General features: G+C 36.8%; 2 protein-coding genes and 1 pseudogene across 2 annotated transcripts; 2 read left to right on the forward strand and 1 right to left on the reverse strand.

Annotated features, from left to right (window-relative positions):
- Window positions 1-472: 472 nt before the first annotated feature.
- Window positions 473-2780, forward strand: LOC116138254. Its single transcript, XM_031423966.1, has 6 exons — window positions 473-652; window positions 1042-1171; window positions 1970-2097; window positions 2199-2267; window positions 2401-2547; window positions 2724-2780. Exons 1-6 carry the CDS (start codon window positions 473-475, stop codon window positions 2778-2780), a joined length of 711 nt encoding a protein of 236 aa, XP_031279826.1.
- Window positions 2781-12707: 9927 nt separating this feature from the next.
- LOC116138255 (oleosin 1-like) lies at window positions 12708-13325 on the forward strand. Its single transcript, XM_031423967.1, has one exon. The coding sequence runs from the start codon at window positions 12840-12842 to the stop codon at window positions 13323-13325; it is 486 nt and encodes a 161-aa protein (XP_031279827.1). The 5' UTR covers window positions 12708-12839.
- Window positions 13326-14774: 1449 nt separating this feature from the next.
- LOC116138256 lies at window positions 14775-16430 on the reverse strand (annotated as a pseudogene).
- Window positions 16431-19653: the final 3223 nt, after the last annotated feature.

The following is a 19653-nucleotide window of genomic DNA, read 5'->3' on the forward strand; positions in this document are numbered from 1 at the left end:
GAATTTTACCATCGTCATGAACGTAGGTGAAACGGTCGATCAGGTGCCAAACATCGAGCATCGATTTTAATAACTTCGTAGGGCTGTAGTTTGAAAAATGACTAAATTAAGTAAGTTGGCCCAAAAATAAATTAACCTCTAAAAGTAAAAAAGGATCAAAGAAAAGAAAAAAAAAAAAAAATACGGATCCCCAAACTCTTGAAAACGAGGTGTCTCTGAAAACAGTTTGAGAGGATTTAAAGTACTTGTATATCAATAAAACACACAACAGAACAACTAATAGATTCCATTTGATCCATGAGATACCAGCACAACACACCCTAAACAGAAAAAACACTCCAAGAACCGTCTTATTACTTTTCATTTTTTGCATTTCACCCTCATCTCTATAGGACGAACCCGCCAATCATCGCAATACCGTTATGGTGGAGTTGTTGATACAAGGCGGCAGAACGAACAATGCTCTAATGAAATGTCCTGCATTGGTCTCTCGCTCTTTCAGCCTTTTCCGATGGCTCTTCTCGCCATGTTGCCAAACTTTCATCTCCATCGACCCCCCGGCCCGGATGACAAAACCGCTCTCAGGGTTATTAAGAGACAGTTGCATGGTGATTTTGAAGACTTTTTTTTTGTTGCAGGCTGTGTTCCGGAGGTGTGGTTTCTTTCTCTAGGTGGGACAAATAACAGCATTCGGAAGTGAACTTTACACTGAGTTTCTTGTTTTTTTTTTTGGGGGTGGTGGGGGGGGGGGGGGGGGGGGGGTGGGGGGGCGCGTTTTATTGGTCTCTAGATTTACTGGATTTGGGTTAATTTTTTTACTTTCATGGCGCTGTGCATTTATGCTCTCTCAGTGTAACAGTTGCAAGTATAAGAGGCTCATAAAACAAAACAGTAGTAAAAAGAGAACAAAAAGGTGTGGCCATTTTAGAGCTTGAATCATTCAGTTCAAAGAATTGTTGAAATGTTTGTCTCATTGATTTTAGATATATGTTATAAGCTATAGCAGTAATATTTATATCCTTTTATTCTCAACCGTCTTAGGCGAATAATTTGAAAGATAATGAGTTCTCTATGGAATTGATTGGCCCTGAATCTGGATTTGCACCCAAACATTATGGAATGGACAAGTCTGAAGTTGTTCCAATGTGTGCATTTTCCGAGTCCACACAAGGTAACCATGGTGCTTTTGTTCTGGTATTACTTCTATAGCAGTTCATTAATACGCTTCGCTTACCACAATCTTTTTTTTACCCAGTTTCAGTATTTTTGTGAAGTTTAATTTTCTTTAGTTTAACTATCAGTAGTTCACAGCCACGACCTCTTTAATAGTATCACTTTGTGGGCGAAGACCTCTCTAAACTTTTCAATTTCTTTGGAAGCTATGATAACTTTTAGACTGAATTCCTGTAAACAACACTGACATTAACAAGAATTGTTATACAACTACTCAACCAGATAATGTGATACCAACTTTTTCTCTCATTTCCTCGGTTTCAGTATTTTAATAACCTTCAATAATCCTAGCTGCATCTTCTTGCTAAGCTACAAAATTCAGTTACCATTATCTATAATCACAATGTCTCTTGACAGACTGTACATGAATGCCAATTTTATACCTCCTCCTTTCGAGCACACACATCATTCTATTGGTTCATTCAAAGTTTATGATTGTCTATCTAATTATAATTATCGATTCTGCAACATAAAACTCTTTTTTCTTATATTGTTTGTATTAGGAATTTACACTCTATACAGTTTTTGAGTGCCCCATTAAGATAAATATCAAGACCAAAATTCAGTTTCCCTTTTGGGGTTGTGCATTTTCTTTTTTTCATGTGCATTTGGTCAATGTATTTAATTACTAACTCGCATTGCTTTGATTAACATTTTCTGTTTTTGATGTTTCTTTAAAAGATATTAGAAGTTAAGCTCAAGAATGTACTAGGTGTAAAATCCTTTTGCATTTCAGGGAAGATTTCTTATGAGGGAAACATATTGAAGTTGGACATGAGACCTCTTCATGAAAACATGGAAAACTATGGAAAACTCTGCCGTGAACGAACAAAAAAGTATACGACCAAAAGTAGACAGATACAGGTTCTCTTATTCATTTCTTTGTATTTGTACTGGAACTTCTCATTGGTAATGTACTCAAAAGTTTCCCTTGTTTCTTTGATCTTCTCCTTGTTTTTTTTCAGGTCATTGATAATGACACTGGAAGTCATATGCGACCTATGCCAGGGATGATGATTCCTCTTGGATTTACTGTAATTTTGGCTAACTTTTAATGTTCAACAGAATTGTGTTTTTCTGTTTTTCCTTTTCTCAGCTTTTTTTTCTTCTTCTGAATACATTTGCGACACAGAATATATCTAAAGGGAGCTGCTTTGTTTGCAATAGGAAAAGAAGAAAGCCCCGGCTAAAGCGTCTGAAGTGAAAAGAACAAGAAGGGACCGTGGAGAGATGGAAGATATTATGTTTAAGCTCTTTGAAAGGCAATCCAATTGGACTTTACGACAACTAATTCAAGAGACAGATCAACCTGAAGTATGTATTTTGATCGTTTGATTATGCATAACTTTTAGATGCTGGCTTGAGTTTTTTATGCCATTTACTGTCATTTTAACTAAAAATAAATAAATAACTTTGCGGTATGCCAGCCGTTTAAAATGAACTTTTATTTTTGTTTTTTCAGGATTTTGTTCTGACTTTTATCTTTGCAGCAATTTCTGAAAGACATTCTCAAAGAACTTTGTGTTTACAACAACAAGGGGGATTAAGCCTCAACTGTGACGAATACAAGAAACACGGCGATGAATCAACTCCTAAATAGGTTCTTAGTATGCCTTTGCTTAATTACTTCGTTAAGTTATCGACTCAAGCTACTTTCTTGTCCATAAAATATGTTCTTTTATGTATTTTTCTGTAAACAGTATTCAGGTATATTTTTAAATGCAAAAGAGAAATTTTGAGATACAATTAATGAGTCTTTCTATTTTCTTAGCTTTAATTTTCAAACCCTCGTGGATGGAGGATATTCTTGTTCAAGATCTTTGTGTCCAAATTTTCCAATATATGGTTGAGTAATGCTACATTTACACCATTCATTACACCATTTTCATTACACCATGATATGACATATCCCACATCCACACAAATTTTTAATTATTTTTAATTATTTTGAATTTTTAATATTATAATAAAATAATTATTAGTAAAATGGTGATGATGTAATGAAAATGATGTAGTAGGTGATGTAAATGTAGTATTACTCTATATGGTTGAAGCAAAACTGTTGACATTTGGAATTTCTTTTATATCATGAATCCTAGTTCAGCACCATTATTTTTTATTTTATTTTATCTTATTTTTTGGTCGAGGGTGTCCGAGTCAACTTGACCAAACTCTAAAATTAACGATCGGGTAAATCTCTAATGGCCACCATTATTAGGGGTCGAGATGAATCAAATTCATAATTTCTTGAGTAATATACTCAAGAGTCTTAGTTGATTATTCGACCATCCAATGATGGTTTTAACACCATGCTTGTTTTTATAAATATATGCAGCACTTTTAATTATTTTAGTGGAGATTGTTGAGATTTAACTTAAAAATTAAAAATCTCACATCAATTATGAATTATAGGGCATATTAGGTAATAGAGAACAGAATCTTATCAATAACATTACCCCACTCATTCTAAAGAGTAAAGATTAGGTTCAGGGATAACCTAACCCAAACTCTATGACACATTTAAGATTATATATGACAACATAGTATATGAAAAAAAAAAAATACTTCAAAAATCGCAGAATTAATCCAATCTCTTAAATTTCATAATAATAAAAATTAATATGCCAAGTATATTCTATTGGTTAGATTTTTTGGATGTGGTTCTAGAATCAATTATGTACTACCTTTTTTGTTTTGTTTCAAGTAAAATTGTGGCTCAGGCTGCCCACGCCACGCGCAGAGAGAGACATTAATGGTCATGTTTGGCTCCTCCACCCTGAGTCCTGACCCACCCAAGTCGATGTGACCTGTGATGGTTCCATTTTTATACCCAAAAAAAGAAAATATGATAATATAGTAATAAAAATCAATGTCAATATCATCTCACGATAAAAACAATGGTATGATTCTAGTTCTAGAACATCATCCATGACGTTTATGTAACCAACTATTCAATTTCTTTCATCTCTCCTTTTTTACTATATTTATTAAGTAATAATAGGGTTATTTATCCTACAGCCCCATCTTTTTACATTCCTTCTAAATTTAATAATAAATAGAGTAAACGACATTTTCCCACCCAAGGTTTGGCATATCTGCAAGTTCCCACCATGGTTTCATAAATTGTAGTCTACCCTTAAATTAACACCATTACTTTTCTCTCAAAATAACCCCTATATCTCAAATTTCTCTCAAATAACCCCAAAGGAGATCCTGGCCAAGCCAAAATTGGGTGATTTCGGTACTATTGGACCTCCTAAACATCACCATCACCATCACCATCAGCATCCCCTATCCTCTTCACCAAAAACCCGAACTTTTCCACTCGATTGCACCTCACAAGGTGTCGGAATTTAGTTGGAAAGGCACGACAAAACACAAAAACCTAAGGGAGAGGCTGCGGCGATCGGTCTGCGATGTTGAGGGTTTTTGATTTTTTTTTTTTTTTTGGGGGGGGGGGGGGGGGGGGGGGGGAAGCAGTGTTGCTATTGGTGGTGTTGGGGGTGGTTTTTTATATCGAGACCTGCCAAAATTTGGATGAAATGCCGACTAAAACTAAGAGCGGTGGCTGGCGATTGGGGGGTTCAATCAGGCGAAGAGGTTAGGGGGTTTTAATGTGAGGGTTGAGGGGATTGTAATGGTGGTATCAGGAGGGGTTGACTGTGTCGGCAACAAACCGAATGACCTGAAATCGCCGGTGGGGTGAATTTGAGAACTCAAGGGTTATTTCAAAAAAATGGTGTGGTGAATGTGAGAAGTCAAGGGTTATTTTGAAATGACCATTTTATCCTTTAACTATTGGATTTAACAGTTTTTTTGTTAATTTAAAGGGTGAGAATCAACAATTGATGAAACTATGGGTGGGAACTTGGAGATTGCCAAACCTTGGGTGGGAAAATATCGTTTACTCCCTATAAAATAATGAAATTAGCAGGTGCTCAAAAATTAGATCAAACTATGGGGGTTTGTTGTGAATTACCGGTAATAATATAATGGGTAAATTTCATTTGCTTCAAACGCCTTAATGACTTTTAGGAAACTATAAAAATCTTAGGGGTGTTCAAAGAAATGGTTGGAACTGGAATCGAGGGTACCCAGGGTTTAGTTTCGGTTTCTACCGGAACGCCTGTCAACGGATAGGTTCGGTTCCAAATTTTTGAAACCGGTACTGTGCGGTTTGGTTCCAAATTTTTGGAACCGTTACTGTGCAGTGTCGGTTTCAGTCCTAAGTTAAGAACCAGAACCGGAACACGAAAACTGATTAAATATAAAATAAAATTAAAGAGTAGGGGGGGTTAATAAAAACTTTCGTAAAAAAACTAATGTGAATGCATTTATATATGTTTCATAACATTTAAAGTAAGTTAGTTTGACTTGAGAATCTACCTTTACAAAGTAATAGAGTTGTAATTTAAATTTTAATTGTAATTTTATTTTTATTAACAAGTGTCAGGGGGGGGGTATTTGTAAGTTTTTAAAGGTTTTTTACCATTTTAAAAATTTTGGGGGGGTCATGTAATTTTAAGGTACCCAAACCGAACCGGAACCGTTGTTATAGGTTCGGTTCTGGGTACCTAGGAACTGGAACCATCGGTTCTAGTTTTGGTTCCAATTTCAAGGAACCGTCGGTTCCAGTTCTTTCAAAAAATGTAGGATACCCAGAACCGAACACCCCTAAAAAATCTTTCTATTAGAGGTTCCTTAAAGGTTTTGATAATTTTATAGAAATATTTATTATTTCTCAAAGACATTTTCAAATGCAAAAGAGAAATTTTGAGATACAAACAATGAGTCTTTCTATTTTCTTAGCTTTAATTTTCAAACCCTCGTGGATGGAGGATATTCTTGTTCAAGATCTTTGTGTCCAAATTTTGCAATATATGGTTGAAGCAAAACTGTTGACATTTGCAATTTGTTTTATATCATGAATCCTAGTTCAGCACTATTATGTTTTTTTTTTTGGCCGGGGTTGTATGGGTCAACTTGACTAAGCTCCGAAGTAACAATCGGGTAAGTCTCTAATGACCACCATTATTAGGGACCGAGGTGAATCGAACTCATAATTTCTTGAGTAATATACCCAAGAGTCTTAATTGACCACTCGGTCACCCAATGGTGGTTTCAACACTACTATGTTTGTTTAGGACACTTTTAATTATTTTAGTGGGGATTGTTGAGATTTAACTTCAAAATTAAAAATCTCACATCAATTATGAATTATAGGGCATATTAGGTAATGGAGAACAAAATCTTATCAATAATAATAACACTACGGATACTGAAAAAGTTGTACCGAATTTCTGTACTGGCCAACGTGTAACGCGCGTCTGAATTTTTTTACAATTTTTTTCTAGTGAACGGCCGTCTATCACATTTGGACGGCCGTTCACTCACATGGACGCTCATTCATATTATATAGACGGGCATCCATATACAAGGGACAGACATCCCCATTTAAAGGACGTCCGTCCCTGATTAAAATACGATTAAAAAATTTGTAAAACATTAGGGACGGCCGTCCATCCATTATGGACGATCGTCCATTAATTTTGGACGGACGCCCACAAATAATGGACGCCTGTCCTTCACCCAAATATTAAAAAAAAAAAATTATAAACATTTGGGACAACTATCCATCTGTTATGGACGGCCGTCCATACTTAAAAAAAATAAAAAAATAAAAAAATAAAAAAATAAAAAAATAAAAAAAATAAAAAATAAAAAATAAAAAATTCTAAACATGATACTGCTTCTTCTTCTTCCTTTCGGAAATGTTCCATTTTCTTTCTCTTGGAATAACGGCGCCATGCAGCTTGGATGAAGCATGCGACCCATGTCCTCCACTGTTATGAGTAGAACTTGAAGGTGTGCTGAACCTGTCTACTGTGAAGGCGCCTGAATCGAGTGGCCGCAAATTTTAACTCTTCAGCGACAGAACAAAAGCCTGAACCTCTCTCATAGCCTTCATCGTCCAGGTAGAGGATGGGAGGTTAATGCTAGATTTGGGTTCCAGTGCCCAGGTCAAAAGCTCCTCGCCATAGAAGTCTCCTTCTTTCAAAAAACAACACAAAGGAGAGAGCTTTAGGAGCTTCTGTTTCTGAGGCGCAAGTGAAGGCCAAGGAAGATAGCGCTTCCAATTCTAATGATGATAATAATAATAATAATAATAATAATAATAATGTATTCTTGCCTTAATCAGTATTGAGTATGGAGATGTACAGGTCCATATGCATATCTGCATGCATTTACTTAAAAGTCTGATTAGTTAAAAGTCGTGGGCAGTTATTAGATGATCAGAGAAGAAGAAGAAGAAGAAGAAGAGAAGCGTAATGGACGCCCGTCCAAACATAAGGGACGGGCGTCCATTCATAATGGACGCCCGTCCAAACGTAATGGACGCCCGTCCATAACAGATGGACAGTCGTCCCAAATGTTTATAAAAAATGTTTATTATATTTTATTTATGGACGCCCGTCCATGTGAGTGAACGGTTGTCCAAATTTGATGGACGGCTGTTCACTAGAAAAAAAATTATTAAAAAATTAGAGGTGTGTTACACGTAAGCCGGTACAAAATTTTGGTGCAGGTTTTTCGGTGTCCTTAGCTTTATTGTATTAATAACATTACCCCACTCAGTCTAAAGAATAAAGATTAGGCTCAGGGATAACCTAACTCAAACTCTAAGACACATTTAAGATTATACATGACAACATAGTATATGAAAAAAAAAAAAAAAAACTTTTAAAAATCTCAGAATTAATCCAATCTTTTAAGTTTTTCAATTTCATAATAATAAAAATTAATATGCCAACTATATTCTATTGGTTAGATTTTATTTGGATGTGGTTCTAGAATCAATATTATTTACGACCTTTTTCGTTTTGTTTCAAGTAAAATTGTGGCTCAGGCTGCCCACGCCACGCACAGAGAGAGACATTAATGGTCATGTTTGGCTCCTCCACCCTGACTCCTGGATGTGACCTGTGATGGTTCCATTTTTATACCCAAAAAAAGAAAATATGTAAAATAGTAATAAAAATCAATGTCAATATCATCTCACGATAAAAACAATGGTATGATTCTAGTTCTAGAACATCATCCATGACGTTTATGTAACCAACTATTCAATTTCTTTTCATCTCTCCTTTTGCTATATTTATTAAGTAATAGTAGGGTTATTTACCTACAGCCCCATGGGCTTCATACCCGCTATTTCACCATTACACGTAAACCCCCATTTTTTACATTCCTTCTAAATTTAATAATAAAATAAGAGTAAACGACATTTTCCCACCCAAGGTTTGGCATATCTGCAAGTTCCCACCCATGGTTTCATAAATTGTAGATTCTCACCCTTAAATTAACACCATTACTTTTCTCTCAAAATAACCCCTATATCTCAAATTTCTCTCAAATAACCCCCAAAGGAGATCCTGGCCAAGCCAAAAATCTGGCTTGATTTCGGTACTATTGGACCCCTAAACATCACCATCACCATCACCATCAGCATCCCCTATCCTCTTCACCAAAAACCCGAACTTTTCCATCGATTGCACCTCACAAGGTGTCGGAATTTAGTTGGAAAGGCACGACAAAACACAAAAACCTAAGGGAGAGGCTGCGGCGATCGGTCTGCGATGTTGAGGTTTTGATTTTTTTTTTTTTTTTTGGGGGGGGGGGGGGGGGGGGGGGGTAAGCAGGTGTTGCTATTGGTGGTGTTGGGGGTGGTTTTTTATATCGAGACCTGCCAAAATTTGGATGAAATGCCGACTAAAACTAAGAGCGGTGGCTGGCGATTGGGGGGTTCAATCAGGCGAAGAGGTTAGGGGGTTTTAATGTGAGGGTTGAGGGGATTGTAATGGTGGTATCAGGAGGGGTTGACTGTGTCGGCAACAAACCAGAATGACCTGAAATCGCCGGTGGGGTGAATTTGAGAACTCAAGGGTTATTTCAAAAAAAATTGGTGTGGTGAATGTGAGAAGTCAAGGGTTATTTTGAAATGACCATTTTATCCTTTTAACTATTGGATTTAACAGTTTTTTGTTAATTTAAAGGGTGAGAATCAACAATTGATGAAACTATGGGTGGGAACTTGGAGATTTGCCAAACCTTGGGTGGGAAAATATCGTTTACTCCCTATAAAATAATGAAATTAGCAGGTGCTCAAAAATTAGATCAAACCTATGGGGGTTTGTTGTGAATTACCGGTAATAATATAATGGGTAAATTTCATTTGCATCTCAAACGCCTTAATGACTTTTAGGAACTATAAAAATCTTAGGGGTGTTCAAAAGAAATGGTTGGAACTGGAATCGACGGGTACCCAGGGTTTAGTTTCGGTTTCTACCCGGAATCGCCTGTCAACGGATAGGTTCCGGTTCCAAATTTTTGAAACCGTTACTGTGCGGTTTTGGTTCCAAATTTTTGGAACCGTTACTGTGCAGTTTCGGTTTCAGCTCCTATAGTTAAGAACCAGAACCGGAACCGAAAACTGAGATTAATATAAAATAAAATTAAAGAGTAGGGGGGTTAATAAAAACTTTCGTAAAAAAACTAATGTGAATGCATTTATATATGTATTTCATAACATTTAAAGTAAGTTAGTTTGACTTTTGAGAATCTACCTTTACAAAGTAATAGAGTTTGTAATTTTAAATTTATAATTTGTAATTTTATTTTTATTAACAAGTGTCAGGTGGGGGGGTATTTGTAAGTTTTTAAAGGTTTTTTTACCATTTTAAAAATTTTGGGGGGGTCATGTAATTTTATAAGGTACCCAAAACCAGAACCGGAACCGTTGTTATAGGTTCCGGTTCTGGGTACCTAGGAACTGGAACCATCGGTTCTAGTTTTGGTTCCAAATTTCAAGGAACCGTCGGTTCCAGTTCTTTCAAAAAATGTAGGATACCCAGAACCGAACACCCCTAAAAAATCTTTCTATTAAGAGGTTCCTTTAAAGGTTTTTGATAATTTTATAGAAATATTTATTATTTCTCAAAGAAAGCCCCGGCTAAAGCATCCGCAGTGAAAAGAACAAGAAGGGACCGTGGAGAGATGGAAGATATTATGTTTAAGCTCTTTGAAAGGCAATCCAATTGGACTTTACGACAACTAATTCAAGAGACAGATCAACCTGAAGTATGTATTTTGATCGTTTGATTATACATAACTTTTAGATGCTGGCTTGAGTTTTTTATGCCATTTACTGTCATTTTAACTAAAAATAAACAAATAACTTTGCGGTATGCCAGCCATTTAAAATGAATCTTTATTTTTGTTTTTTCAGGATTTTGTTCTGACCTTTTATCTTTGCAGCAATTTCTGAAAGACATTCTCAAAGAACTTTGTGTTTACAACAACAAGGGGGATTAAGCCTCAACTGTGACGAATACAAGAAACACGGCGATGAATCAACTCCTAAATAGGTTCTTAGTATGCCTTTGCTTAATTACTTCGTTAAGTTATCGACTCAAGCTACTTTCTTGTCCATAAAATATGTTCTTTTATGTATTTTTCTGTAAACAGTATTCAGGTATATTTTTAAATGCAAAAGAGAAATTTTGAGATACAATTAATGAGTCTTTCTATTTTCTTAGCTTTAATTTTCAAACCCTCGTGGATGGAGGATATTCTTGTTCAAGATCTTTGTGTCCAAATTTTCCAATATATGGTTGAGTAATGCTACATTTACACCATTCATTACACCATTTTCATTACACCATGATATGACATATCCCACATCCACACAAATTTTTAATTATTTTTAATTATTTTGAATTTTTAATATTATAATAAAATAATTATTAGTAAAATGGTGATGATGTAATGAAAATGATGTAGTAGGTGATGTAAATGTAGTATTACTCTATATGGTTGAAGCAAAACTGTTGACATTTGGAATTTCTTTTATATCATGAATCCTAGTTCAGCACCATTATTTTTTATTTTATTTTATCTTATTTTTTGGTCGAGGGTGTCCGAGTCAACTTGACCAAACTCTAAAATTAACGATCGGGTAAATCTCTAATGGCCACCATTATTAGGGGTCGAGATGAATCAAATTCATAATTTCTTGAGTAATATACTCAAGAGTCTTAGTTGATTATTCGACCATCCAATGATGGTTTTAACACCATGCTTGTTTTTATAAATATATGCAGCACTTTTAATTATTTTAGTGGAGATTGTTGAGATTTAACTTAAAAATTAAAAATCTCACATCAATTATGAATTATAGGGCATATTAGGTAATAGAGAACAGAATCTTATCAATAACATTACCCCACTCATTCTAAAGAGTAAAGATTAGGTTCAGGGATAACCTAACCCAAACTCTATGACACATTTAAGATTATATATGACAACATAGTATATGAAAAAAAAAAAATACTTCAAAAATCGCAGAATTAATCCAATCTCTTAAATTTCATAATAATAAAAATTAATATGCCAAGTATATTCTATTGGTTAGATTTTTTGGATGTGGTTCTAGAATCAATTATGTACTACCTTTTTTGTTTTGTTTCAAGTAAAATTGTGGCTCAGGCTGCCCACGCCACGCGCAGAGAGAGACATTAATGGTCATGTTTGGCTCCTCCACCCTGAGTCCTGACCCACCCAAGTCGATGTGACCTGTGATGGTTCCATTTTTATACCCAAAAAAAGAAAATATGATAAGATAGTAATAAAAATCAATGTCAATATCATCTCACGATAAAAACAATGGTATGATTCTAGTTCTAGAACATCATCCATGACGTTTATGTAACCAACTATTCAATTTCTTTCATCTCTCCTTTTTTACTATATTTATTAAGTAATAATAGGGTTATTTATCCTACAGCCCCATAGGCTTGGCTGAGCACCCGCTAGTCTCATTATTACAGGTAAACCCCCATTTTTTACATTCTTTCTAAATTTAATAATAAAATAAGAGTAAACGACATTTTCCCACCCAAGGTTTGGCAAATCTGCAAGTCCACACCCATGATTTCATAAATTGTAGATTCTCACCCTTAAATTAACACCGTTACTTTTCTCTCAAAATAACTCCTAAATCTCAAATTTCTCTTAAATAAACCCCAGAGGAGATCCCGGCCAAGCCAAAAATCTGGCTTGATTCTTGCACCATTGGACCTCCCCAACACCACCATTAGCATCCTCTTATTCTCTTCACCAAAACCCCTTACTTTTCAACTCGATTGCACCTCGACAAGGTGTCGGAATTTAGTTGGAAAGGTGCAACAAAACACAAAAACATAAGGGAAAGGCTGCGACGATCGGTCTGCAATTGCGGTCAACGATGTTGGGAGTTTTGATTTTTTTTTTTTTGGGGGGGGGGGGGGGGGGGGGGGGGGGGGGGGGNAAAAAAAAAAACTTTGGAGATGCCCGTCCATGAATCGTCCCTTACATTTGGACGGTCGTCCATAATGAATGGACCCCCGTCCATTAACAATGCACATCACGATAAAATATTACATTTCCTTCTTCCGCCACGTTCCTCTCACTCACCTCCTTATATCACCATTACTCTTTGCTCCATCTCTCACAATCTTTTTCATATTTCTTTCCCATTTCGTGATCATCAACAGTTACAATCGTCCATCATGTCTGATCGTCCAAGGTCCATGAGCACCCAGGAGTTCTACGACAGAGCACCAACCTTATACCTGATGGTGAAGTTTTTGACGGCAGCCACAATAGGTGCATCACTGTTATTCTTAGCAGGTTTAACCATAACCGGGACAGTGATAACTCTGATTTTGGCTACTCCAGTACTAGTCCTGTTCAGTCCAATTCTGGTCCCTGCTGGGATAGTGACTTTCTTGGCTGCTGCTAGGTTCTTGTTCTCCGACGGGTGTGGCGTGACTGCGATAACGTTGTTATCGTGGGTATACGGTTACGTGATGGGAAAGCACCCGCCGGGAGCTGACCAGCTAGATTATGCTAGGATGAAGATAGCTGACAAGGATAGGGATATGAAGGAAAGGGCCAAGGAGTATGGACGGTGTTATCTGATAAAAGAGAAATTATGCAAGGTCAATGAATTTTTTTATGTGCTTAGCTCAGACTTCATTTGGGCAGTGCCCTAGACTTCAGTCCAAGTCCAAAGCGCCCTAAACAACATGGTACACAAAAGCAAGCACTAACTTACCTGCAAATCGCTTGACAAGTCCTTCACGTTGTCTTCTGAGAGCTTCTTTTCCTACAACAAAATGTTGAAGATAAGTAAATACTACTTAAAATGAAAAATAAAGGACGGGTACGGACGCCCATCCAAATATAAGTGGATGGCCGTCCCAAAGTTTTTTAATTTTATTTTCATATTTGGGTTAAGGATGGACCATCCAAATATAAGTGGATGGCCGTCCCCAAAGTTTTTTTAATTTTATTTTCATATTTGGGTTAAGGATGGACGTCCGTCCTTAACCCAAATATGAAAATAAAGTTAAGATTAATCTGGTTTGTAATAATGAGAATTAAGATTTGATTAAATTAAAATCTAAAATATCATTGATATTCAACTTTAAAGGTTAGAAGTTATCGGTAAATTTAATCCGAGTTCTATTTATAATTTAAAAAAAAAAAAAAATTAGATAAATGGATTTACAGAGATTGAGCTTAAATAAAGTTAATCAAGGAGTGGGGTTATTTAAGCCCCATCAACTTTCTTTCTAAGCCCTAGAAATAATTTTTTTATAAAATATATATTTTCAAACTAATAATTACCAAATAGGACATTTATTCATTTGTTACACCCCATATATCACAAAACTATTTTTCTCAATTCCCTAAACTCTTCAAATAATTTCTTTTTTTTTTTTTTTTTTTTTTTTTGCTTCGAAGTGTGTTTGGGTTAGTTGTCATGGTTGAAATTATTTTGAAGAGATGAAAATTGAACCGAACATGGAAATAAATAATAAGCTTGAATATTTGAGAGAGATGGAAATTGAACGAATGCAATATGTAATCGTTTATGAGAGCGTAAGGCTAGCTGATTATGCCTGAGATTTCTTACTTGGATTGAGAAAAACCAGAGAATTTTGCTTCTTGGTGGGTTAGATACGAAGTCAATGCAGATGGGATACAAAAGCAAAAGAGCAGCTCCTGGTAAATTATTACCACATTTGCAGGTCTGTCACAACTCGCAATGGCTTTATGCGTGCAGTCATGTCATCATTTGCATAATTCATAACTCTTCACATGAATCTGACTTTTCTTTATCCACACATGGGCATTTCGCGTATTAATCTTACAAAGTGTGGTCTTGCAAGTTACAACAGTCATTTTTCTTTTATTGTATTTTTATTTTAGGCGATTCAATATGTCTACACCATAAGAGATGGACATCTTGTCATTCATTTGTGATCACAATTTTCTCAGCAAGAGACAATTCAGAGAATAGCTGCTTCTCTTAATATTCTACAGCAAGAGACAATTCAGATAATAGCTGCATTCTCTTAATTATTCTAACTTTTCAATAATACATGCGTTGAATTTTCACAATGATGGGGCTCTTCCCATTACGTGAACCAAAACAACTAAACTAATAGACCCTTAAGTCCTAACCTTATTTTCTCCTCTCGCTGTCTGTCATTGAGTAAACCTTCACTTTCACAAGAATTTCCATTACTAATCTCATCAACCAACCACTGAATATTCATGTCCGACGAGCCCCCGACGGCCACTGCCTTCCTTGCTGCAACCTTCAATTCCGTTAAGTTCTTCTTGTACTCTTCTGATTTGGGTCCACTAATGATTTCCTTAATACATTTTCCCACTTCCTCTGTACTAACAATACCGTCACTGTTAGGCCTCATCCTTAGACCAATCTTAAAAACATCAGTTGCAAGCTTTGCATTCGTTGGCTGGTCGGTCCATTGAGGATATGCGATCACTGGCACGCCTGCACTATTGTCTCTGACATAGAATTCCACCCGCAATGAGTTATGAAACATGCAATAGCCGGATGGGCCACAAACTTTGGTTTGGGGACACCACAGATGCTATAAAGCCTTGGTCTTTCGTTTCTTCGACGAACCCATCTGGTAATTCTCCTGCACCGTCAGGTTTGTTGGAACTTCTGGTTGCTTGGCAACCCATAAGAACGGATGGTTACTATTCTTTAGAGCTGTTGCTATGACCTCCATTTGTTTTGCTGAAAAGACGATGATGCTACCGAATGATACGTAAATAACTGAAGAAACTGCCTGTTTGTTTAGCCATTCTAAGCAAGCATTTTCCGGTGTCCAGAGTTCAACACCGACATCGAATTTTTCATCTTCACCGAGTAGCGAAGTGGGGACCAGAGGACCAACGGGTCGGATTGGACAAAGCTCAGACATGGAGTCAATGACTTCTTTCTCTAACTCAAAGAATGAATTGGCTAATACCCAGTTGTGCTTCTTCATGTTTTGGAACAAGTCAGAGAATATTTTAAGGAGGCTACCGAACGGATTTGAAGGAAGAACAAATGAAGGCAGATCTTCTGTGGACAACAGTGGTAATCCGGGTAACTCAACACTTAAGTCAGGGTTCTCTAAGGTGGGAAAAGAGTTTAGTTTATTTAAAAAACGATAATAAATAGCAAAGAGTGAACATGGTTGGATCCAGAGCAAGGCACAAGGGACTTTATGCTTAACAGCAACATCAGCCGCCCATGGAACAAACGGATTGATGATGATGCAAGAGAGTTTCTTATGGTTATTATAGTAGTGTTCTTTGATAAGGTTTGAGAGGTTAACGGGTCCGACTTTTTCTAGAGTTTCAAAGTAGTGGTCTAAATTGGCTTTGCGGTCATAGTCTAAGTCGAACCCATCAGAGAAAAACAGAAGTTGGATATCAGAAATAGAATGGCTTGCGGTGCCTTTGCTGATGTTGTTGTTGTTGTTCTCGTCAGTGGTGGTGGTGAATTGTTTTAGCATGCGTTGTTTGGTGGTTTCGGTGCAGGCAAGTGTGACATGGAGGCCTTTGGAGACAAGGCGTTTGCCAAATCTAAGCAATGGATTAATGTGACCTTGAGCTGCGAATGCCACCATTAGCACATGATGATGAATGACTTGTTTGTCTTCCTTTAGAGCCATGAATGGTCAGACAAGCAAACTTCTCTGGAAAGACCAAGACGAGGCTACCAAAGAAAGATGAACGGAGGTGTTGAGGAGTATAATATGATAAGCCGAAATCACATGCCATATATATATATAGACAGTCACTCGGACTTGTGAGTCTTCAATGAGCTTTTCTCTAATTAGGATCACAATATATATATAACGTCTTGTTTTACTAAATAAAATCATTTGAAGGATTTCCCCATAAATTTTACTGACTGTTTAATCTAAACCATGAGATTTAATTTTTAAAATCATCCATCTAATAGTAAACTTATCATTTTAATAGCATAATTAGAGTTCAGATCTAATTCTTATTTGGTGGAATTACCTTTTTCTTTGTGGGCACGTATATGTTTGTCTTCAGTTGGAATGAACACGCGTTAAGACAAAGGAAATCTTATATATGGTGATATGTATAGATTCCTGCTTCACCTTGCGTATAAATGTCTAATACCAGGACGTCCAGTAGTTACCTCTAGAAGTAGATATTGAGACAATAAAAGAAAGAAAATAAGAACACAAATACATACTAAATCTACGTGAAAGTTCTATCTCCAGATTCTCCACCACAATAAATCGCTAAGAAAAAATACTAAGTTCTGTTGCTTTTATTCTAACCCAGTAACCAAAATTCTAAACCCTTTGGTCTTACTCTCTCAACTCAGTTCTACAATACATTTCTGTAAAGTCTATTTTCTCTAGTTTCACTCAACTCCCTCTATAAATGTTTCTCAAACCCTTTGGTGTATAACCATGCTTCTAAGCCTCCCTTGATATAAGATTTACACACTCCTATGTATATTTGAATTCACATATATACTATCCTAGTCCAATTATAACTTCGACCAAATCAAAACAAGAAAATTTAGCTGCCCGGCCATCCCAAGTTTCGATTTAAGAAAATGGCCTTGAAAATATTTTTCATTTTTTTTTTAATTTAGAGAAGATGACGTGGCATAGTTAGGATTAATTAAACACGTAAAATGGGTTAAAATTAAAAGATTAAAACATATGTGGGCTGAATCATAAATAATGAAAGTTTTTAAAATTTGAAATTTATCAAAGCAAGCCCCACCTATTCACCTCGCTTAATCGAAATTCATTAGGGCAAAAAGCGATTTCTTGAAACAAAGGGAGACATTGCGATTTTTTCCGATCGAACCTACAAATTTGCACCCTAAAATCAATTTCTTGAACCCTAAATAGAATACAGTCGCGATTTTCGATCGATTTCTTGAACCCTAAATGGAATATGTGCGATTTCTGGTGATACAGTCCATATTTTCGATCGAAACTGCAAACTTTGACACCAAATTCAATCCAAAACCATGGCTGACACTCACAATCAGGAGGAAAACCCAATGCCACTTCGAATCCTAGATTCCGATGGCGCAAGCAGTTCAATGGCTGCTCCGGTGGATCATCCGATCAGTGAAGGTGGTCCACAGGCAGAGGAGACGACGGCAGCACAACAACAGAGAGAAGAATCGGCAAACAGTTCTGAAGACGAAGAGTCAAGCGAGAATTCAGGCCAGGAGGAGTCGTCCGAGGATTCAGGCGACAAGGAGGAGGCCGGCGAAGAAAGGGTACGTATTTGTTTTAGGAATATTGCTTGTAACGTTGCTTAAGCGATCATTTGTATCGCTTAAGCGATTAATCTCTTTTACTCATGATCGCTTAAGCGATACAAAGGATCGCTTAAGCGATCTTAGATCTGGGCAGATGATGCGATTGATTCAGTTTACTCTTGGTCGCTTAAGTGATTTTAGATCGCTTAAGCGATCTTGTCGAGGCAGAATCACAGATATAAGATCGCTTAAGCGATCTTTTGTATTGCTTAAGAGATTCTTTCAGTTTACTCTTGGTCGCTTAAGTGATTTCAGATCGCTTAAGTGATCTTGCACGAGGCAGAGTCAAGATCTCTTAAGCGATCCGAAATCGCTTAAACGACTACAGTGGTAATTTTTTGTTGCTGATATTTTGTTTATTAGTTGTTTTGGTTCATTTTTGTTGCTGACATTTTGCTTATATCGATTGTGCAGATTGTGCAGACCGTAAACTGTCGAGACTACAAGTTGGAGCTTATAAATGAGAAGGTACCCTACTTCCCTACAAGGGTGATGGTGAGGTCGAGTTGGGATGTTTTTGACAGAATAAGGGACATTTTAGCTGGAATGAGGCATGGTGCAAGAGATTTCTGTCACACTTGTTTCGGTCAGTTTTTAAGAATCGGAACAAATTGGAAAAAAGGCATTTTGGGGGTAGGGAGTGCATTACATGTTGCTGCACTCAATAAAATGCAATAAAAAAAAAAAAGAAATGTGGTTCATGGTGGACGGAAAGCCACTACGGTTTGGGATGATGGAGTATGCCTTGGTGACGGGCTTAGGATGTAGGGAAGTGCTAGATAAGGCAGACGCAATATGGATGAGTCCGGGAGCCAAAAGGTTTCGTAAGAAGGTTTTGCAGGGGGCAAAGTCTATTACAGGACACGTTTTAGAGGAGAAGCTAGAAATAGTTCGGTTTAATGATGGAGAGAAGATAAAAGTGTACTTGCTATTGTTTTTACATTCGATCTTATTGGCTGGTGACTCAACAAAAGCTGTTGAGAATGATTGGTTGTTGTTTGCAAGTGACTTGGAGTTCTTTAATTCTTATCCGTGGGGACGGATATCATTTGAGCGAACCATCAATAGCCTGAAAAAACTAGACATTGCATTAAAGCAGACCCAATGGGTCAGGAAGGATAAACCAAACACGTACAATTTGTTTGGCTTCCCATGGGCAATGCAGGTAAATATTAATAGCTTTTTGTTATATTTTTTATAATATATGTGTTTGAATTATGATATGGACTGTGTTTTTACAATGTAGGCTTGAATGTATGAGGCCATTCCTGTCTTCGCTTAGGCTGGGGGGAGGAGCAATAGTTTGGATGTGCAATAGCAATTTCCTAGGATGTTGCGGTGGCATGTCAAGAGGTGTACCCATTGAGACTACGACCAAATAGACATTAAGATTGAAACGGCTAGGGTAAGATTAAAGGATTAAGCTTTTGAATATGCAGTTGCTTTAAAATGTCGCTTCAATCTGATTGATTTTGTTTCTTATTGCAGGGAGTCGTCCGTCCCTTTCTCACCGCTACTGGGGATGAAGCGGAAGGGGACTATGTCACATCTTTCAAAGCACTAGAGGATGAAAGGAATGAACAGATAGACCGCCTGATACGGGACCTAAAAAAGGTCACGTATGTGACAGCAGTTGCAGGCCACTGCTTGACAACATGGTTGATGCCGAGGATGATGAAGCT

The sequence above is a fragment of the Pistacia vera genome, unplaced genomic scaffold, assembly GCF_008641045.1.
Source record: "Pistacia vera cultivar Batoury unplaced genomic scaffold, PisVer_v2 Contig34, whole genome shotgun sequence".
Classification (NCBI taxonomy): Eukaryota; Viridiplantae; Streptophyta; class Magnoliopsida; order Sapindales; family Anacardiaceae; genus Pistacia; species Pistacia vera.